Source organism: Heloderma suspectum, chromosome 2 (assembly GCF_057233095.1).
Source record: "Heloderma suspectum isolate Gila_16-S chromosome 2, 16-S_ref, whole genome shotgun sequence".
NCBI classification, from domain to species: Eukaryota; Metazoa; Chordata; class Lepidosauria; order Squamata; family Helodermatidae; genus Heloderma; species Heloderma suspectum.
This window is the reverse complement of record NC_139459.1, coordinates 358,924,873-358,947,631: the sequence shown is the minus strand read 5'-3', so window position 1 is coordinate 358,947,631 and position 22,759 is coordinate 358,924,873. Positions and strand designations below refer to the sequence as shown.

The 22,759-nt window shown below is 46.4% G+C and overlaps 1 protein-coding gene across 1 annotated transcript; it reads right to left on the bottom strand.

Moving 5' to 3' along the window:
* Positions 1-1,766: 1,766 nt before the first annotated feature.
* ZBTB12 (zinc finger and BTB domain containing 12) lies at positions 1,767-15,568 on the bottom strand. The gene is made up of 3 exons (XM_084830973.1): positions 15,337-15,568; positions 8,534-9,123; positions 1,767-5,062 (listed from the first exon to the last, which is right to left on the bottom strand). Exons 2-3 carry the CDS (start codon positions 9,028-9,030, stop codon positions 4,039-4,041), a joined length of 1,521 nt encoding a protein of 506 aa, XP_084687099.1. The 5' UTR covers positions 9,031-9,123; positions 15,337-15,568; the 3' UTR covers positions 1,767-4,038.
* Positions 15,569-22,759: the final 7,191 nt, after the last annotated feature.

Genomic DNA, 22,759 nt, shown 5'->3' with positions numbered 1-22,759 from the left:
CAACAACAACAACAAATTATGGTGGCTTTTATTTTTTTTTATTTTTTTTAGAAAAAAATAATGAAAAAACAACACTAGTTAGGGTCCAAGGGATCAGAGCCAATACTGCCTTGAGGAGTAAAAAAAAAACAAACACCATATCCCATTGTTGCCTCTGGGACCAATTCCAGAACTGTGAAGATTCTATGTAGGTTGGCATTTTGGTACTGGGTACAGAATGCAGTAATCCAGAGAATTTCAGTTCCGTGTTGTTGTTTTTTAAAGGAAGTTTCTAGCCCTCAAGGTTGTGACGATAGATGCTTGAAAGTATGTGGGCAATGTCTGCTGAGATTTCAGAAACCAGAGCTCAAGTTAATTGGGACTTCTAGTAGACAGGGTTTAAGAATTTAGTACCTGGCATAGCTCTTTCACACCCCTAATTCTCAATTAGAGAGTAAATGATAGAATATAAGCAGTAATGCATGGGCACATTTGGCTTGATGTGCAACATCTCTACAGCTTGCAGAATCCAGCTTTTCACGGCTCAGTATTGTGATTTTTTTTTTTTTTAGCACAAAGAATACATCTATTTTGTCTTTTTTTAAAGCTAACAAAAGTTACTAGTCTGCATTGCCATGCTGGCTGTGGAGGAATGGAATAGAAGCCAACCCCCTTCCATGGCCATCATGGAAACATAGGCTACTAGCCTCTTAGCAGGCCAGTAAAAAAATAAAATAAAAAAAGAGCGCCTTAAGTGAACTGGGGGGGGAAAGATAGCATGATCCATCCCTCCTCCATCAGCCCACACCACGTGCCTGCATGGAATTCTGGGATGCTTTTGGCTACCAGGCACATTGTTAAGTACACAGTACTTACTCATGTTCCTTAGAAGACACCCACATCCCACGTTTTGTTTGCCCTCCTCTGGACTAAAGAGCCACTAATACGAGCCATGTTGGAACAGACTAAAAGTCTAGCTAGTCCGGCATTCTGTTCACACAGTGTGCCCACAGGACACCTGCAAGCTGGACGTGAGCACAACAGCACCCTCCCACTTGTGTTCCCAGCAACTGGTAATTCAGAGCCATGCTGCCCCTGGTCCTGGAGGTAATATACAGTTCTCATGACTAGTAGCCATTAATAGCCTCATCCTCCGTGAATTTATCCAATTCCCTTTTAAAGCTATCCAAGTTGGCGGCCATCACTACATCTTGTCGTAGCAAATGCCATGGTTTAACTGGGGGGCACGAGCAGGAGGGTGCTCTTGCACTCACATTCTGCTTGCGGGCTTCCCGTTGGGGCATCTGGATCGCCATGGCGGGAAGCAGGATGCTGGATGAGATCAGTCTTTGGTCCAATCCAGCACAGCTCTTTGTTATGTTCACTATTTTGCTTTTAGCTCTGGCTGGTGGACTTTGGGGGCGGCATCCAATGCGACATGAGCACTAACATGAATTATGTTGCACTAGCAATGCCAACAGCATTAGCTGGCACAACAGGTTTTCCCATCCTGCAATGCAGCACTCACGTTGCACTAGATACTGCCCTGAAAAAGCAGATCCCATAAGCCTGAAATTTGCCTATTCTCTCTACAGTGGTTTTTTAAAAAAAATTTAGTCACTTTATAAGGGACTAAGGGGGCAACCCTGCCTAGATAGGCGTCCGCCTCCAAACTCAGAGGCGACTGCCTATCCTAAGCAAGGCAGAAGAGGCATGGGGGGATCGTTCCCTCTGCACCTCTCCTGCCTTGCTATTTTTCGCTAGACAGCTGTTTTCGGGGGGGCTGACCGGGAGAGGAAGCTGTTGTATTTTTTTTTTTTAATTAAATTTATTAATCGCCCATCTGGCTGGTCACCCAGCCACTCTGGGCGATGTACAACATACAATAAAAACAGTTTAAAACAATAAAATTCTACAATAGAAATATTTTCTAAAATACCCTAACCCACCCCAAATGCCTGCCTGAACAACAGCGTTTTTAATGCACGACGGAAGCTCATTAAAGAGGGGGCATGACGGAGTTCCCTATGGAGGGAGTTCCACAGAGTGGGGGCCACCACAGAAAAGGCCCTCACCCTCGTCCCCACCAGTCTAGCTGTCCTGGCTGATGGGATAGAGAGAAGGCCATCCGAGGCTGATCTTGTTAAGTGGCCTGTCTGGTGCTGCTGCAGGCGCTCCTTAAGATAGGCTGGGCCGGAACCATATAGGGTTTTAAAGGTCAAAACCAACACCTTGAATTTGGCCCGGAAAACAACTGGTAACCAGTGCAACTCCTTCAGCACTGGAGTGATGTGATCTCGCCGGCGGCTGCCTTTAATCAGGCGAGCCACCGCGTTCTGTACCAGCTGCAGTTGTACAATACATTGGATGCGTCATATGTGCAGCTCCGCTCTCCCCGACCCGGAACGCCCCTTTTCAGTCACTCCACGCTCATCTTCTGAGCACGGAGGATGGGGCTTCTCCGCACTGCCTCCAAGGCAGCATGGACGAGGGGGGAGGTCGGATTTCCAGGAACCGACCTTGGAGTACGGGCTTCGAGGTCGGTTCCTGGAAAAGAGCATATCCTATGGCCCTCTAGACAGCATCTAGTGGCCATAGGATTGCTCCCTAAAATAATAATAATCTGTACTGGCCAATCACCCACACCAAATTTCTAAACAAAGATTTCCTGTTTCCTGTGATATGTCCACTCTGTGCTTAGAAAAAAATAAAAGAAAATCCATATGTTGCACTGAGAAAAGCTAAATCATGTGACCTGAGCAAATTATACGAAGTAAAGAATTGACTGGCTTTTTTACTGACAGCATTGATTTTGCTTCTGTTAGCCTGAGGAAGGGGCAGGGAGATTGTGCTGGAAGTCCAACTTCCTGAGCCCTGCTCAGTGCTCCTCCAGCTTCCAAGGTTCCAGTCACTGCTTCAAGAACATATTCACAGTCATGAGGACTAGAAACCTCCTTTTAAGCCCCTAAGTTAAAAGTTCAAAAAAAAGAGTCTTGTCAGGTTGAGATTCCACTTTTGCACAGTGTAATCATGGAGAAGCCCTGCCACTTTCCTTAACAGGTTGCCTTCATGCCCCTCTTGTTTCCCTCGGATTACTGGCTTCTCTGTATTCGGATAAAATCGCACCTCACAACCCACCCCACCAACCAAGACTAGTGGGCTTCTGAAGTCAAACTACACAGTAGAGACTCTCGTTGCCCAAATGGTTTGGGGGTCTAAATCTCAGGACGAATTCACACATTAGATTGAGGCTGCTACCCCCTTTCACTGCTACAGTCACCCAAAGGCTTTGGGCCATGGGGGGGGGGAGCAGGGCCTTATTTATGGGCTCCTACCTGAACCACCCTCACCTCTTGAGCAGTTACCAGAAAAAACAGGAGGCAAGGTGACAGGTCTATGATGGTGCTTGCTGAATCTTCCCCTGCCTGAGATCAATTCACCCTCTCTGCTGATGGCCATAGTGTTTTTATGGCCTTTTTCACTTTCTTTGGCTGCTGAGACAGAGCAAGATCTCATCTGTGCCCCTTCAGTGAAGGAGGTATTTACAGTCTCGTGCCTCTCCCCCAAACAACCCAAAGGCCACAATCCTACACCTGCTTACTCAGGAGTCAGACCTACCAGCTTCAGTAGGACTGGACTTCTGAGGAAACACACATAGGATCGGGCTCTAAAAAGAGGTAGCAATTTCTGGTAACAGGGCCCTGGGAGCAAAGAGACAGGACTGGTGAAGGAAGAGAATGGAGCCCAGGAATCCTGCATCTCCTAGCCCCCTGCTCTGACTGACTAGATCCCCTTTGCCTTCCAGACAATCAGGGAGCCTTGCTTCCCATGTGCCCTACTTTTTTTCTAAGCAACTATTCCCACCCACCCCCACACCCGTTCCACAGAATCCAGGAGTTCCATCCCTCTAGTATACTAGACACTAATCCTATCCCAAAAAACTCAGGGGTCCTGGCTTGCCACACCCCTACATTCTAACCACTACACCCCGCTTCCCTCCCTCCGAGCTCAGGAGCCTCCCCTCTTCCTCTTCTGCCTCTGGCACTGCTGCCTCCTCCTTCAGCGTATGAGGACGTTGATCTCGGTCACGCTGGCTTCCATGACGTTCTCGGCCGTGGTCTTGCCGTGCTGTTCCTTGAGATGGCGCCGGATGGCTGGCTTGTGCGCGAAGCGGACATCGCAGTAGGAGCAGCGGTATGGCCTCTCGCCGCTATGGAGGTTCATGTGGTCGTGGAGGGTGGACTTCTGGGTGAAGCACTTCCCGCAGATGGTGCAGGAGTGCGACTTCACGCCACGGTGCACGTTCATGTGGCGGTTGAGGTTGCTGCTGTGGTTGAACTGCTTGCCGCACCGGGGGCACATGAAGATGAAGTGGTGGGCCCGCATGTGGAAGACCAGCTTCTCCACCCCTTGGAAGACCTCCTCACACTTGGTGCAACGGATGATCCTAGAGACGCCGCCGCCGCCCCCGGCCATGCCCGAGCCACCCCCTCTCCCCACTGCAGGAAAGGCAGAAAAGGGACGCCCGCTCAGTCCTGCTAGCACCAGCCCCATCCCGCCACCACTGCTCTGGCACTCAGCAGCAACAGCTGCCGCCTCGCTGGTCTCCTCCAGGTAGCTTCCGCCAGGGATGAGGAGGAGGCCTTCACCCTCCGCATCCTCAGAGAGGCTGTAGGAGGCCTTCACCACCCCGTGCTGGGGCTTCTCCGGTGTGGATTCCGGAGAAGACCCCATGGCTTCTGCCACCGTAGAGTTGACTTGAGGCTCTTCCGGGTCTCCAGATCCATCCTTGTTCCACCCAGGTGGGGGAGAAGATTCTTTGCCCCAAGCTTGTTGGGGAGATGTTTCCTTGCTCCAGCTTTGCTGGGGAGACATATCTTTGTTCCAGCCAGTGCCCGACTGCTGCTGCTGCTTCTTCTGCCGCTGGGCCACCTCCATGGCAGACTCTATCTTCACGATGCAGATGTCAGAGACAGCATCCTCATCCCCGTAATCCTCTTCCTGCTCTTCATCCTCATCCTCTGCCTTCATCTCTAGCTCTTCTTCCAGTGGGAACTCCAGCTTGACGGGCCTTTGCATGGACCTGCCAGTCGCAAAGACACAAAACATCAGTGCAATCATGGGGAAATCTGGCTGAGAGATGGATTATGAAGTTAACTTATACTGAGTCCAGGCCAGCCTCCCCCAATCTGGTGCCCTTTGGACTCCAATTCCTATCTGCCCCAGCCAGCATGGCCAATAGTCAGGAATGCTGGAAATTGTAGTCCAAAACATCTGGAGGGCACCAGGTTAGGAAAAGCTGATCTAGTCCAAATGCTAGTTATTCCAAATTGTCTGGCTGCATCTCACCAAGCTTTCTGAGGTAGAGGGTCCTTCATAGTAGTGCTACCTGGGATTCTTTGAGGTAGCAAAGTCAAAAATTGAATGTGGAACCTTCTACAGGAAAGCCAGGTTTTCCACCCCTGAGCTATGGGCCTTCCCCCATAGCCATGGGTTAGAATGAATTGAAACGTTGACAACCATCTACAGAGGAGGTGGACAGAAAGTAGATCTCCAGATGTTTTGGACTCTCAGCATTCCTGACCATTGGCCATGCTGGCAAGGGCTTCTGGGAGTTGAAGTCCAAAACATCTGGAGATCTACATTCCATCCACCCATGATCTACAGTAGGAATGTTTTTAATCACCATTCCCATGTCATGTGAATCATGTTTTAATCACCATTCCGGTTATAGCCAGGGAGACCAAACAATACATTACGTTCAGCATCCAAGGTTGTCCTCCAGGTGCTTCCTCCAAAGGAGGCTCAGAGGGTGGCAACAAGGGAAAGGGCCTTCTTGGTGGTGGGCCCCCAACTGTGGAATGATCTCCCCCATGAGGCCCACCTGGTGCCAACATTATCTTTTTGGTGCCAGGTTAAAACTGCCCTCTTCTCTCAGGTATTTGGCAGCATATAATGCGTTTTTAATCAGGTCCTGGATTGTCTTTTGTTGTTTAAATCTTGTTTTTAGATATGTGTTGTCTATGTGTGTGCTATCTGTTTATACGTTTTTATGTAAATGGTTCTGTACTCTGTATAAATTGTAATGGTTTTTAAATTTTTGTGAACCGCCCAGACAGCTTCGACTATGGGGTGGTAGAGAAATATGATATATGAGATGAAATGAAAAATCCTGACTGGAGCCAGATGTCACTGCTTTGGCTGGAAACAACGGAACGACAAGGCACACATGAGATGGCCACAATCCAGGTGTATCAGGGCCACTTCGCACGTCAGCATGGCCAGCTCCAGAGAGCGGCAAGGCAGGACACAGGCCAGGGCCGTGGAACTGGCAGGGAGCCTGCTGGGATCTGCAGACACAGAACAAGAACGCGAAACGAAGGAACTCTACTTTTTGCCTACCCTTTAGTCTTAACTAGCACTGTGTACTGCAGCCTATCCCAACCTGGTGCCCGCCAGACATTTTGGACTTCAGCTCCCATCAAGCCCAGCCAGCATGGCCAATGATTAGGAATACTGGGGTTTGTAGTTCTAAACATCTGGAGGGCTCCAGGATGGGGAAAGCTGCCTTACTACCAGACGAGCCTGTGCATAAGAACCTTCATTAGGGGCTCTTGTCCGGGTGCCCCTTGCCTTCAGAGGTTAGGCAGGGGGTGATTGGAGGGTGGTGCCCCATTTATAGTCCTCCTCCCCCATTACTGTTCATTAAAAACATTTATCATGGACCATTACATGTTCAAATAATATGCTAAACTGGTGCCATCACAGCTTTGTTTTCGGTAGCAGGTTTTATCTGCCCAGCTGTTTAATGATCAATACCATAGCTTTTATCTATCGAGAAATTCTGTTTCTAGTCAGCATATCTGCTATCTGGTGCTATTAGTATTTTACTCTTCAGCCCTTATTTGTCTCTCTGATTTTATATTCGATTGCTCATTTAGTTTCCCTGTGCTTGACATTTTAACGTCAACTTATTTTCAGCAGGGAAAAGCAGGGTATAGATCTCTGAAAATAAGTAAGCGGCAGCACTGGTGTGGAGAATGGTAACACTGCCTTTCATGATCCCACTGGGAGTGGGAAAGGGATATTTTTCAAGAAGAATTTGACATGCGACTTGGCTAGCTTGCATGAGTCATCTGGTACAGGACTGTTGGGTGCAGCCCTATTTTGCATGCCATATCCCCTCTCCTTATCACTTGAAGGCACGGCAGGCACCGATACTTTCTTACCGGACGACAAAATCCGGAAGATTGCCCTGCATGACAATTTTTTAGGAAGTGGGAGGCATCTATTACATATATTAGGGATGTTGGACCCCTTTCAGCCCAAGGGACAAATTCAGCTTTGGAGACATTCTTGGGGGCTACATTCCAATAGTAGGCAGCATTGATGTAAAAATGGGGCAGGGCCAACATGCCAGAAAAACCAGCGTATTTTAGCTTAAATTGTGTTTTGATATATGTTGTCAGTGTGCGTGCGTGCTATCTGTTTGTATGTAAATGTTTTTGCACTTTGTATAATGTATTTTTTATGGTTTTTCATTTTTCTGAACTGCCCAGAGAACTTCAGCTATGGGGCAGTATAGAAATATAATAAATGAAATGCAATTTTAGCTTAAAGCTCTTACTGTCAGTAACTAAGCCTCAGGAGAGGCATTTCAACAGTTTAGAATGCGGGGGGGGGGTGTACAAAAGCTGGAAAACCACCTGGTGCCCTCCAGATGTTTTATACTTCAACCCCCAGCATTCCTGACTATTAGCCATGCAGGGTCATCTGGGGAACCCTGCAAAGCTGAATTGGGCCAGCAGGTCTGAAGTTCTGTATCCCGCCAACCAAAAAACCCCCATACTTCCACGGAAGGAAAATGTCTGCACTTGTGAAAAACAACCTATGGGTTCAGACTCCATAATCCAAATCACTACCACATTATTTGATCCTCCATTGTATACATGCCCATGCTCAAACAGAGGATGAAACGTGTGACCCAGCATATCTAGCACAAGATGCCGTTAGTCATTTCGACAATTACAGCAATGTATTTTCCAAGCTGCTGCATTCACACTACCACTGGGACACTGCAACTGTATCTGTGGATGCCAGGCCACACATTATATCCACCTTGTGACTGTATCTTCAGGGACACTCAGTGTGCATTTAAGACAGGCAATTCTGAGCACGTGAACCAGTGTTTATAGGTTGATCAAACCGGCTAATAGAATAGAGTAAATATGCATTGAAGCAGACGGTGTGGTTATTTCTCCGGCTGCCAGGAGATGGGGCTATGGACTTATTTACCCACAGTATTCCTTAAAACACAGTTTAAAAGATGTTATTAAGAACAATCTTTAAATTGCTTGCCTTGGTCGCCTGTGGCGGGTAAGAATCGCCTCCAGACGACCAGGCAGGGAACCTTGACAAAAAGTTGGTTGTGTTTTGTTTTGTTTTTCCTTTTAGGAAGGAACTTGGCTAACACAGATATGTGTGCCCAAGAGGGCTAGTAGCTTCTGTGAATTTATTTGCAAGGATCAGAGGATCATGGGACTCTTCAGCAAACCTCTTGCGTGAATGTTCTTTGCGAGACGAGGTAGAGCAGCCCACCACACTGGGGGACTTGGACCGCCGGTGGCCTCCAAACTTCGCCGTTTCTTCCTTGAGGCTGATCTTGGGTTCGATGAACTGGGACAGGGCGTTCCGACACTTCTCCACCACATGCTCCATCTGCAGGTAGCTTGCTGCGGTCAGATAGTTGACAATGTCCCTGACAGCGAACTCCAGGGCGCCCGTGTAACAAGAGAGGAGGAGGTCGGCCACAATCTTGGCGCTGTGCATGAGGGAGACCTGGAGCTCCGAGGAAGGATTGAGGAGGAACTGGTCCCGCAGGAAGGGGGAACAGGCAGCCAAGATCACCTTGTGGCCCCGGAACTTGAGGCTATCAGCCACGATGGTGACGTCGCAGAAGCGCTCCTCGGAGCGCAGCTGGTTCATGTTGCGCAGGGTGGCCGCTTCGTGGCCTGGGAGCTGGAAGCGAAGGAGCTCCACGCCAGATGCCATTGGTTCTTACAGGATGGAGAAGAGAGTCAGTGGAAGGGACAAGGGAAACAGGGCAGGAGGCGGTGAAGGTCGGAGGGTCAATGAGAACAGGCACTGAAAACAAAGAGAGAGGAAGATGATATGGGTTTTGACATTGTGTATCACCTTAGGTGCCTGTGGCCAGACAGCCCTCTGCCCCTCCAAACACACAAACACAGGGACACAGTTTCTCTTTGTCAGATTTGCCTATTCTCAAATTTTCAACACCACTTTCTCTGAAATTCTGCCTTTTTGTTGAAACCCTTTTCAAGTTTTTAGATTGCTGATTTGTTAAAAGTCTACCACCTATTCATGGCCACACATATTTTCCCCCTTCTCCCCCGCTCCAGTCCCCCTTTTTTTTCTTTCCCATCTCACCTGCCCCACCCTAATTCACATACCTATGTATTCCCCCATTACTAAATGTTTATTGACCTTGTACCTCACCCAACAAAACAATCTTCTAAGAATGAGTGTGCATACTGCAGAGCATGTATGCCAAACCTCTTTCAGTCTGAGGGCAGAGTTCAATCTCAGAGAAGCTCTGGGGGGCTACTTTCCAGTAGTGGTCAGGGCCAAAGGAAAATGGGCAGAGCCAAAAACCACCATATTTTAGCTTAAGACCCTTTCTGCCAGTAGCTAAGCCTCAGGAGATGCATTTCAGCCTTTTAGAAGGGGGGGGGGACAGGACAGCACAAGTGCTGTGAAAGCACAAGCACAAAGCACAGCACAAGTGCTGTGAAAGCACCAAGCGATTGGTGGTTGGGGGAAAGGGGCGTGGCCATTTGGACTAGATTCAGCCTGCAGGGCTGATGTTCAACACCCCTGCTGTAGAGTAAGATCCGCTGAACTCAGAGAGACTTACTTCTGAGTCACCATGCTTAAGACTACATGGTAGGCATCTAAGAATTCTACCAACATAAGGCACAATCAAATCAAAGCACACTGTAAGATTAAAGATACCTGTACACCACTGAAAGAACTTAATTATTGGTGGTCTAGAAGTGCAATAAATAAGCAAACAAACTAAAGACACAGTTACAGCACAACGCTGTGCCTGTTTCATCAGAAGGCAAGCCTCACTGTGTGACTGTGTTTAGGATTGTGACCTAAAATATACTAGGCCAAAAGAAGTGTATCTGTCCTGGGATTTAAACGCTCCCAGAACGCAAGACCTTTTCCAGTCTTCTTGCTCTGCCAAAGAGGCAGTTGTTTTGCACAGGCAGCATCTAGCCCAGTGGAGGCTGGGGTCTCTGATGTCAGCGGGGTGGTGAATCCGCTCTGGGTTTCAGTCAGAACCAGTCAAAGCTCTAAAGGAGTTATCCAGATAACTCCTTTAGAGCTTTGACTGGTTCTGACTGAAACCCAGAGCAGATTCACCACCCCACTGACATCAGAGCCACCAGCCTCCAAATAACACATTGCACTTTTCTCCCTAAATTCTTCAGTCTTAATCCACACCGCCATCTTCTCACCCCAACCCTGCACTTTGATTCAGAATGGCTCAGCTGCAATTGGTTGAGGCTTTCATTTAGGGTGCATTCATATGCTGTCGCTGTGTGTGTCTGTGTCATCCTGCTGCAGAAACCTATTAGGAGGACGAACTTTGTGGATGAACCCCAACATAGGGGTACTTCCCAACTGATCATCACCCATTTCATAGAATCATAGAATAGTAGGGTTGGAAGGGGCCTATAAGACCATCGAGCCCAACCCCCTGCTCAATGCAGGAATCCAAGTCAGAGCATCCCTGACAGATGGTCCAGCTTCTTCTCGAATGCCTCCAGTGTGGGAGAGCCCACCACGTCCCTAGGGAATTGGTTCCGTTGTCATATTGCTCTAACAGTCAGGATGTTTTTCCTGACATTCAGCTGGAATCTGGCTTCCTGTAACTTGAGCCCATGATTCCGTGTCCTGCACTCTGGGAGGATCGAGAAGAGATCCTGGCCTTCCTCTCTCTGACAGCCTTTCAAGTGCTTGAAGAGCACTATCCTTTCTCCCCTCAGTCTTCTCTTCTCAAGGCTAAACATGCCCAGTTCTTTCAGTCTCTCCTCATAGGGCTTTGTTTCCAGTCCCCTGATCATCTTTGTTGCCCTCCTCTGAACCCTCTCCAGCTTGTCTGCATCCTTCTTAAAATGCGGTGCCCAGAACTGGACACAGTACTCCAGAGGAGGCCTAACCAGTGCTGAGTAGAGGGGAACCAGTACTTCATGGGATTAATGCAGCCCAAAATAGCATGTGCCTTTTTTGCAGCCACATCACATTGTTGACTCATTTGGGATGGAGGGAACAAATCAAGTAGGAATGATGGCACTATTGGCTGTGCATATATGGTTTCAGCTTCATCACCTCAGCATTGTGGGATATAGCCACACAAAAGCAACTCCTCATTCACTGTGGTAGCGTAGTGAGTGGGCCCACAGTTCTCTGTGTTTTTAGGTTTAAGGTAGCTCTTTGTAGAGGCACCACTTAAAGAAGGCCCTGTGTTTCAGAACATTTATTTATTTAAAGCATGAGTCACCTGATAGCTGAAGCTCTCAGGGCAACATAATACAAGGAAATGCAATAAAATCAATGATAAAACCAATAATAAAACAATTGTTTTTAAAGTAGCAAGAATAATTCAGAAAAATGTAAGAGAAATGAATAACCAACCAGCTAAAACATGGAGAAAGATGGGGTTAAAACAATGCAGTAAACATGTTAAAAATACAGCAAGCAGCTGTTAAAAACTCTTTTAAACGGCCTGAGAGAATAAGGCCTTGGCCTGGTGCCAAAAAGTCAACGAAATAGGTGGACCTCTCTAGGTAGAGCATTCCAGTTGGGAGTCACCACAGAAAAGACCCTTTCATTAGTAGCCACCCACCAAATCTCAATATGTGGGGGTATTCAGAGCAGTGGGAGCATGTGTAATCATGATTCCTACGGAGCTTCTGAGGAAGGGAGGGACCATAGCTCAGTCGTAAAGTCCGTGCTTTGCATGCAGAAGGTCCCAGGTTCAATCCCTGGCATCTCCAGGTAGGGCTGGGAAAGACCCATTTGAGACCCTAGAGAGCTACTGCAAGTCACTGTAGACAGAAATGGATGGACCAATGTCTGACTCAGTACAAGCAGGTTTGTATATATTAATGTGCATCTCTGGCCAGCTAGCCAATTCTACACACCTGCCCTGATCAAGCCGTCTTTTTAAGCTTCCCTGAAAAGGTATCTAGAGATGACTGGTTGCGGCAAAATGTGTACAGGAACACACATTCCACTGAAAACAATGCCGTGCAGATAACTGGCATCCACACTCAAATGGGCATCACATTCATGCCCATGGTTTTGGCTCTAGCAAGTTATACATATGCACACAGGGAAGTCTGCTTATCTCCTTACCTGGATCAGGGTGTCTGAATTGCTAGAAACAAATAAGCGGGTCTATATATATCCTGCCTTTCCTCTGAAAATAGTGCTCAAGGTAGCGGGGCTTTGAACCTTACTATCCCTCTCACCACTTGTGATTTGAAATCTGAAATGACAACCCTGGCACTTTGATGTGGTTATTTTTTGTCTGGAAACTGCTACACTCTTGCACCCTGTTCTTCCACAGAATATATAATGTAGATTCCTACATGTCACTATTCTTCCTTCCCACACATTCATATGTCTCTATTTCCTTCTTTCAATTCATCTTCCGCAGAAGATGTAATATACATTTATTTTTATCTCTATTCTCCCTTTCCACACATTTCTCCTGTAGGAGAATGGTCCTCACTCACTATGGCTACATTCTGACATCACAATAAACCATGGTTTATCATAACAAGGAGCGGAGCCTCCCCCTTGAAAGGGAGCACTCCACTCTCTGGCTTGGCTGCGAGGAGGTTGGAATCCTCTGCTTCCTTTTTAGATTAACTGCAGTTTAGTGTGTCATCCGAACCCTAACTGTAGTTAATCTTAACTATGGCTTGGTTGAAATAAGCCTGCTTCATAAAACATCAACCTGGTTCGCACAACACAACTGCCCACTGTGGTTTATTTAACTTAGTGGTTAAGATGCTGAACTGCAGACCGGAAGGTTGGCAGGACAGCAGTTCGAGACCCGAGTGCTGCGTGATGGAGTGAGCTCCTGTCTTCAGTCCCAGCTCCTGCCAACCTAGCAGTTCGAAAGCAAGAAACTGCAAGTAGATAAATAGGTACTGCTTTGGTGGGAAAGGTAACAGCGTTCTGTGCCCCTCGGCGTTCAGTCATGCTGGCCACATGACCACGGAAGCATCTTCGGACAGCGCTGGCTCTTCGGCTTAGAAATGGAGATGAGCACCACACCCTAGAGTCGGACACGACTGGTTGGGGACACCTTTAACTTTTTAAGGGTATGGCATGTGCCTGCCACTATTGTGCATATTCAACCCCCAATCATTCACGGGTTGTCATGTTGTGAGAACCCAGCCATCGTGGGTTATGCGAGGGTTGTGGCCGGCTTCGCATGACACGACAACCCCCGGTCAGGAATTGAACATGCAAAATGGTGTCTGGCACACGCCATAGCTCACCATGGGTTAAACAACCTACAGTACATTGTTTAATCATGCAAACTGGCCTATAGTTTGAAATTGCTTGTTTCAAACAAACCATACTTAAGGTTAATCACAGTTGGCTGGGTTTGGATGACACCACAAGCCACAGTGAAACAAAAATAGAAGTGAATGCTTCTGATGCCCTACTCCTGGCCACATCAGAGGAATAGAGGGGAATTGGGAGCCTCAGGAGAGAGGGGATAGGGGTTCATTTCTATCATAATAAACCATGGGTTATCATGACATCTGAACACATCCAATAACTTTACCACTCTCTTTAGTTCAGTGCCAGAGGGAGCAATCCTATGGCTGCCATACAGCAGCTAGACAGCCATCGGATATCTGATTTTCCAGGAACCGACCTCCCCCAACTTCCATGCTGCCTCGGAGGCAGTGTGGAACAGCCCCGTCCTCCACACTCGCAAGAGGGACGCAGAGCAGCCGAAAAGGGGCGTCCCGGGGCAGGGAGGGTGGAAATGCCTGTACAACACATCCAATGTGTCGTACAGCAGCCTCTTCCCCCACTCTGCCCTCCCATAGCTAAACAGCCGCAATTAGCTGTCTAGCTGAAAATGCAGGGCAGGAGAACTGAGGGAGGAACGATCCCCTCCATGCTTCTCTTGCCCTGCATTGGATAGGTGGTCGCCTCCGGGTTCAGAGGCAGCTGCCTATCTGAATCAGATTGAGCCTCAAATTCAATAAAATTAATTTATCTGGCCTTCCCTTCCCAACCTCACTTCCCACATTATATACTTCTTATACTGCAAAAGAGATATGAACATGTGGGTACATCATCATTGCAGAATTCATTCATTTATTTATTTAACTTATCTTACACATCCACCCCATGTTTCAGCCAGTAAGATGTTTGAGCTGCACATTTCAAGTATCCATGTGTTGGGAAGCTGCCCTTGGACGTGGCTTTCCAGCACATGCTCACTGTGAAATATACACACGTACGAACACCCATGCAGGTTGAAATGCTATTTGTTGCATGGAAGTGATGCATGGAGATAGTGTGTTAAGAAAAAGTATAATGAACCACATGTTGCTTGTTCTGCCTGATGATTAGGTGTGCATTTCACCAAAGTGCACACACTGGGAAGCTGCAACCCATGTACATACCATATGAAATGCATGCGTGTGCCAGCATCACACATGATGATCTATCCACAGGCTGCATAGTGATTTCCTACACGCACGTGCCTTCTGTGTGGGAAATGCACACGGTATGAAATGTCCTGCAATCCATTCTCTCCAAGTCCTCCGTTCAGACGCTGCCCATGTGCCATAAGCCACCGCTAATGGTGCGCTCGACATCCCCTTCTGCATGCGCAAAGCTTTCCATGCTGCCTCTCTCATGCATTACAACGAATGACTGTATCTTCCTTCCCAGTTCCTTTTCTCTCTCTTTTTGCATGCTTCCCAAGCGCGCGCGCGCGCACCTACCTACTCTTACCCATTCTTTTTACACACTCCTTTCTCACACACAGCAGAATACAATTCAACGGAGCTCTTTTATCCCTTGCAAATCTCCCCCACTCCCATTCACAGCCATATACAAACAATATGATCCCCACCCTCTACTCCTCCTCCTCGTCCTCGTCCCCGTCTCTCCTTTTCCCCTTTACACGCTCCTTTCTTCCTTGCGAACAACCAAGCTCAGATCGGACGCACCTCCCGGCCCCCTCGCCCCATTTCCCAGCCTCTCCCTCCCCCCTCTTCTCACCTTGCACGCTGCTCCCCCTCTCTTGGAGGAGAGGGGGTGGCCCCGAATGGCCAAACAAGGAGGCAAAGCGAGAGAAAGGAATTAAAGGGGCCTCATTAAAGGGCCAGGCGGCCAGAAATGGGACAGGAATATTTGCCAGCCACATAGAAAACGAACAGAAAAAGGTCAATGAAAGAAGCGGGGGGTGGAAGAGAGGAGAGAGAGAAATAACTTCATTGCATTGTGGGAGAGTCGCTAATCCATTTGTGGGTCTTTAAAATCCACTCCCTCTTCCCCTTTAAGGCCAGTGATGTCATAAAAATGCGCCTCTATAAGGTTGGTGGGAGAGTGCATTTTTCCTAGCCTCCTCCAAATCACCTTGGCAACTCATCCCCCCTCCTTCTGAAACAGCAGGTTTCCTCTTACATAGAGCTTTTTCCTTTAAAAAGGGGGATTTTAGCCTTATTGAAAGCAGTATCGGTTGCAGAAGTCTTTAAAAGCGCTTGAGTTGCGTGCCCTCCCACTAACGGCCCCTCCATGCAACGTTTTCAAAAAGCACGCTTGGCTGGGAATTAAACTCCAAGCACCTGAATGAGATAAAGGTGATAAACTGGAAAGAAAGCTCGTCGCTTCGTCATTCTGTATGGGCTCTTGAGCCTTCAACAGCTGCACCACAGGCAGAAATTCAGCAGATACAGCTTTTCGTATCTCTTTAATACCATCCCTACATAACTGGCTTTACATCTTGGATTTCCAGCTGTTATACCTCTAATAACAGAAGTAATGTTATTTGTATAAGCTCTTTAATACCATCCCTACATAACTGGCTTTACATCTTGGATTTCCAGCTGTTATACCTCTAATAACAGAAGTAATGTTATTTGTAAACATTTGTAAATGTTTGTAAACCGCCCACAGAGTTTTGGCTATCGGGCAGTATAGAGGTGTTAATAATAATAATAATAATAATAATAATAATATTGAGTGACTCAGAAGCTTTGCTAGGAAAACGAGAGAGAGAACATGTCCATCTGTGAATTTCTGTTAGGGCTTTCTGATTACTATCTTTTTCTATAGACTGTTTTCTCGCGTAATGTTTTATTTCTAGAATCTTAAAAAACACACACCATACAAATGACTGAAAAGCTGAAAAGAACTGGGCTAGGGGAAAAACTTGAGGAAGGAATTTGCGTAATGGGGAAAAGGGGAAAAGGAAGTAGGGAGTACAGGAGTAATTTATGTTGAGTCTGAGGTGGTTAAGTTTGGTCTGGTTAGTTCATTCTGTTGTCCAAATATTTGTTTAGTTTCAAGGATTACTGAGTGTCCGAAAAGGTAACTTTTTCAGAAAATGCCTCTTTATACTTAAGGTGCTTCCAGATGGAGGGGTCCTAGCACTAACTTTTAGAAGACATTGTGCAGCTATTCCATTTTAACAGATTTTCCATGGTAAGAAAAGACAGAAGAAGGGGTAGGAAGACAAAGGAGGATTACAAGTTGATGATATTGTCTGGACTGCCCCCCCCCCCAATTCTACGAATGTGGCTGGCTGGGGAATGTTGGGAGTTTTTTCTGTCTAAACATTCATAAGGTTGTACCTTAAGTCTATATAGAAAGGGAATTATCCTGCTTCATCTTACACTTATTCTTGATTTCTCCCCACTCAAGCGCTAGTGTGGACAGGATCTTTCTGGGTGTGGCTCCTCAGCTCTGGAACTCTCTCCCCATGTCAATTCACCTGCTACCACATCTGATGGCTTTTAAATGCCAATGAATAATTACTTTGTTATCCCAGGATGTTCCTAGATGAACTAACAATCAAAAGGCATTGCACAACTATTCTGTCTTCCATAATAGATTGTTTCCTGATAAGAAAAAAAAAAGCAAAAGCAGCAGCTGCCAGTGGGAAAACATGAGAGTGCTTTATCTAGACTCAGTATTATGTGAATAAGGTAGTATGACTGCACAATAAAAGCCTCACCTGGAAGTAAAAAGGTAAAGGTGTCCCCAACCAGTCGTGTCCGACTCTAGGGTGTGGTGCTCATCTCCATTTCTAAGCCGAAGAGCCAGCGCTGTCCGAAGACGCTTCCGTGGTCATGTGGCTGGCATGACTGAACACTGAGGTGCATGGAATGCTGTTACCTTTCCCGCCAAAGCAGTACCTATTTATCTACTTGCAATTTCTTGCTTTCGAACTGCTAGGTTGGCAGGAGCTAGGACTGAAGACAGGAGCTCACTCCGTCACGTGGCACTCGGGTCTCGAACTGCTGTTCTGGTCTGCAGTTCAGTGTCTTAACCACTAAGCCACCGCGGCCCCTGGAAGTACCCCTGGTTTTTTAGGGTGGGCAAATGCAAAGGAGGATAGAGCTCTTGCACCTTAATTGTTGAGTAGAAGAGGGAGATTCAGCTGGTGTAGCTTGCTTGATACCTGCTGAAATTCCCTCTTCCACATTACTATTGAAGGTGGAGGAGTCCTGTCCTCTTTTGCATTTTGCCACCCCATAATTTTATTATTTTAAAAGTGCTCATTGAGCACTTTGCTGCTGAAAAATGCTGCTGTTTTATTTAACTGTTTTTATTGCTGTATTTGGTGGTGATACTTAAATAGGTGGTGTAAGCCACCTTGAAAATATTGTATTGCAAGGTGGAGTAGAAATGCTTTAAACTAATTTATGTATAATCCACCCAAAGATCAACATTCAGAGTATTTTTTCCATGTTTACAGTCTTACAGTTACTAATGAGGCATGTCTTAATAAGGCAACATTCCCAGAATTTCAGTCCCACAATTTGGCTATAAATTCCAGTATGCTCTGTGATGATTTCTTGGATGTTGTTGTTGTTCAGTCGTTCAGTCATGTCTGACTCTTCGTGACCCCATGGACCATAGCACACCAGGCCTTCCTGTCCTCCGCTCTCTCCCGGAGTGTGCTCAGATTCATATTCATTGCATTGGTGATGCTATCTAGCCATCTGATCCTCTGCTGTCCCCTTCTGCTTTTGCCTTCAATCTTTCCCAGCATCAGGGTCTTTTCCAGGGAGTTTTCTCTTCGCATTAGGTGGCCAAAATATTTGAGCTTCAGCTTCAATATCTGTCCTTCCAATGAGCACTCAGGGTTCATTTCCTTTAGGATGGACTGATTTGACCTCCTTGCAGTCCAGGGGACTCGTAAGAGTCTTCTCCAGCACCACAGTTCGAAAGCATCAATTCTGTGCTCAGCCTTACTTATAGTCCAGCTCTCACAGCCATACGTTGCTACTGGGAAAACCATAGTGTTGATTATACGAACCTTTGTCAGCAAGGTGATGTCTCTGCTTCTGACTATGCTGTCTAGGTTTGCCATAGCTTTCCTCCCAAGGAGCAAGCGTCTTTTAATTTCATGGCTACAGTCACCGTCTGCAGTGATCTTGGAGCCCAAGAAAGTAAAATCTGTCACTGCTTCCATTTCTTCCCCTTCTACATGCCAGGAAGTGATGGGGCCAGATGCCATGATTTTAGTTTTTTTAATGTTGAGTTTCAAACCAGCTTTTGCACTCTCCTCTTTCACCCTCAACAAGAGACTCTTTAGATCCTCGTCGCTTTCTGCCATTAGGGTGGTATCGTCTGCGTATCTGAGGTTGTTGATAATTCTCCTGGCAATCTTAATTCCGACCTGTGATTCATCCAACCCAGTGTTTCTCATGATGTACTCTGCATATAAATTAAATAAGCAGGGCGACAACATACAGCCTTGTTGTACTCCTTTCCCAATTTTGAACCAATCGGTTGTTCCATGTCTGGTTCTTACTGTTGCTTCTTGACCCTCGTACAGGTTTCTCAAGAGACAGGTAAGGTGGTCTGGTACTCCCGTCTCTTTAAGAATTTGCCACAGTTTGTTGTGATCCACACAATCAAAGGCTTTAGTGTAGTCAATGAAGCTGAAATAGACGTTTTTCTGGAATTCTGTTGCTTTCTCCATGATCCAGCGAATGTTGGCGACTTGATCTCTAGTTCCTCTGCCTCTTCGGAACCCAGCTAGTACTTCCGGTAGTTCTCGGTTCACATACTGCTGAAGCCTAGCTTGTAGGATTTTGAGCATCACCTTGCTGGCATGTGAAATGAGCGCAATTGTGCGGTAGTTTGAACACTCTTTGGCATTGCCCTTCTTTGGAATTGGAATGTAAACTGACCTTTTCCAGTCTTGTGGCCATTATTGAGTGTTCCAAATTTGTTGGCATATTGAGTGCAGCACTTTAACAGCATCATCTTTTGGGATTTTAAATAGCTCAGCTGGAATACTGTCATCTCCTCTAGCTTTGTTGTTAGTAATGCTTCCTAAGGCCCACTTGACTTCACTCTCTAGGATGTCCGGCTCAAGTTCAGTGACCGCACTATCATGGCTATCAGGGACATTCAGATCTTTCCTGTATAGTTCTTCTGTGTATTCTTTCCACCTCTTCTTAATCTCATCTGCTTCTGAGGGGCACCGAATGCGCTGGCATTCGGCCTCCCCGAGATCCGTGGCGGAACTTCCGTACATCCCTATTAATCTCATCTGCTTCTGTTAGGTCCCTGCCTTCTTTGTCCTTTATCATGCCCGTCTTTGCACAAAACGTTCCCTTGAGATCTCCGATTTTCTTGAAGAGATCTCTAGTCTTTCCCATTCTGTTGTTTTCCTCAATTTCTTTGCATTGTTCATTTAAGAAGGCCTTCTTGTCTCTCCTTGCTATTCTCTGGAACTCTGCATTCAGTTGGATATATCTTCCCCTTTGTTTTTGATTGTTTTTTAATCAGCTGTGATAGGCTACGTAAACATTTACGTAGCCTATCAAGGTGTTTTTTTAAAATCTAACCGCGATAGGCTACGTAAATCTTTACGTAGCCTATCATGTTTTGTTTTTTTAACCTGGAAATGGCAGTGGCGGCAGCTGGTCGGAAGACCGGCCGCTGCTGCCGCCGCCAGGAAAATCCGCCTAAGGTAAGTCCCGTCCCAGGCGGGGCGGGGGGCCGTTCCACCACCGATTTAGGGGGGACGAATGCGGTGGCATTCGGCCTCCCCGAGACCCGTGGCGGAACTTTCGTACATCCCTACTTCTTAATCTCATCTGCTTCTGTTAGGTCCCTGCCTTCTTTGTCCTTTATCATGCCCGTCTTTGCACAAAACGTTCCCTTGAGATCTCCGATTTTCTTGAAGAGATCTCTAGTCTTTCCCATTCTAATTTTTTCTTCGATTTCTTTGCATTGTTCATTTAAGAAGGCCTTCTTGTCTCTCCTTGCTATTCTCTCGAACTCTGCATTCAGGTGGATATATCTTCCCCTTTCTCCCTTGCTTTTCGCTTCCCTTCTTTCTTCAGCTACGTGTAAAGCCTCATCAGACAGCCACTTTGCTTTCTTGCATTTCTTTTTCTTTGGGATGGATTGAGTTGCTGCCTCCTGAACAATGTTACAGACCTCTGTCCATAGTTCCTCAGGCACGCTGTCTATCAGGTCTAATACCTTCAATCTATTCCTCACCTCCACTGTATATTCATAAGGGATATGATTGAGGTCATACCTGAATGGTTTAGCGGTTTTCCCTAAGTTCTTCAATTTCAGCTGAAATTTTGCAATAAGAAGCTCGTGATCTGAGCCACAGTCAGCTCCAGGTCTTGTTTTTACTGACTGTATAGAGCTTCTCCATCTTTGGCTGCAAAGGACATAATCAATCTGATTTCGATATTGACCATCTGGTGATGTCCATGTGTAGAGTCGCCTCTTGTGCTGTTGGAAAAGAGTGTTTGCTATGATCAGCGTGTTCTCTTGGCAAAACTCTATTAGCCTTTGTCCTGCTTCATTTTGTACACCAAGGCCATGCTTGCCTGTTATCCTGGTGATTTCTTGACTTCCTACTTTAGCATTCCAATCCCCTATGATGAAGAGGACATCTTTTTTTGGTGTTAGTTCTAGAAGGTGTTGTAGGTCTTCATAGAACCGATCAACCTCAGCTTCTTCGCCCTCAGTGGCTGGGGCATAGACTTGAATTACTGCGATGTTGAGTGGTTGCCTTGGATTCGTACTGAGATCATTCTATCGTTTTTGAGATTGTACCCCAGTACTGCTTTTCCCACCCTTTTGTTGACTATGAGTGCTACTCCATTTCTTCTAAGGGATTCTTGCCCACAGTAGTAGATATGATGGTCACCTGAATTAAATTCGCCCATGCTTGTCCATTTTAGTTCGCTGATTCCCAAGATGTCGATGTTCAATTTTGCCATCTCATGTTTGACCACCTCCAGCTTACCTTGATTCATTGACCTTACATTCCAGGTTCCTAAACAATATTGTTTTTTACAGCATCGGACTTTCTTTTCACCACCGGACACATCCACAGCTTGAGTGTCCTTTCGGCTTTGGCCCAGGCGCTTCACTCTTTCTGGCGCTACTTGGAAATACCCTCTGCTCTTCCCCAGTAGTATAGTGGACACCTTCCGACCTGAGGGGCTCATCTTCCGGCGTCATATCTTTTAGCCTTGTGATACGTTCCATGGGGTTTTCTTGGCAAAAGTACTGGAGTGGGTTGCCATTTCCTTCTCCAGTGGACCACATTTTGTCAGGACTCTCCACCATGACCTGTCCGTCTTGGGTGGCCCTGCACGGCATAGCTTATGGCTTCACTGAGTTACGCAAGCCCCTTCGCCACAACAAGGCAGTGATCCATGAAGGGGGATTTCATGGATAATCTAGTTTAAACTTCTGTATATGGTGTTCTCTTGTTCCATCTAAGAACAGCCTAGACTGCTGTTAAATAGTCAAATTTAGCAGTAGTACAAAACAGATACTAGTGGTTTCTTTTTTTGCTTTTGAAAGCCCAGTGGATTTGAAGTTTTGCTCTATCTCCACTGTTTATTTGCTACAATATTGGATTTTATGTTGTTCATAAGTTGTGAGCTGTCTTATATTTGCTTTGCAGGGCAAGGTGCGATAGAATTTACATGCATATATAATTCACACACAAATAAATAGCAGAGCTTTTTCTGGCATAGGCATAAGTAATGTGAATTGCTTCAGCTGCTTACATTTCCCTGCTGTTTAAAAGTACAAAAGCAGGGCAATTTGAAAAAAAATATGACAATGATATGTTGTACTTCCACTTCTCATAAAGTTAAAGGCAGAAATTTTATTGTTACAAATAATGAACAGTAAGTAGCATAGATCTAGAATGGCCAACTACAGGAAGCCATGTTCTCTTTTCATAGAATCGTAGAATAGTCGGGTTGAAAGGTGCCTATAAGACCATAGAGTCCAACCCCCTGCTCAATGCAGGAATCTAAGTCAAAGCATCCCTGTGTAAGGCCCCAGGCCTGAACCAAGCTATTAGTAGTTTTAGAGGGGCTTAGATGCTTTCTGACTTTGGTCAGTTGGCAGGCTGTTTTCCCTAACAGGCCTCTTGATTTACCAGGATAAGTCAAAGGGTGATAGTAGCACATTC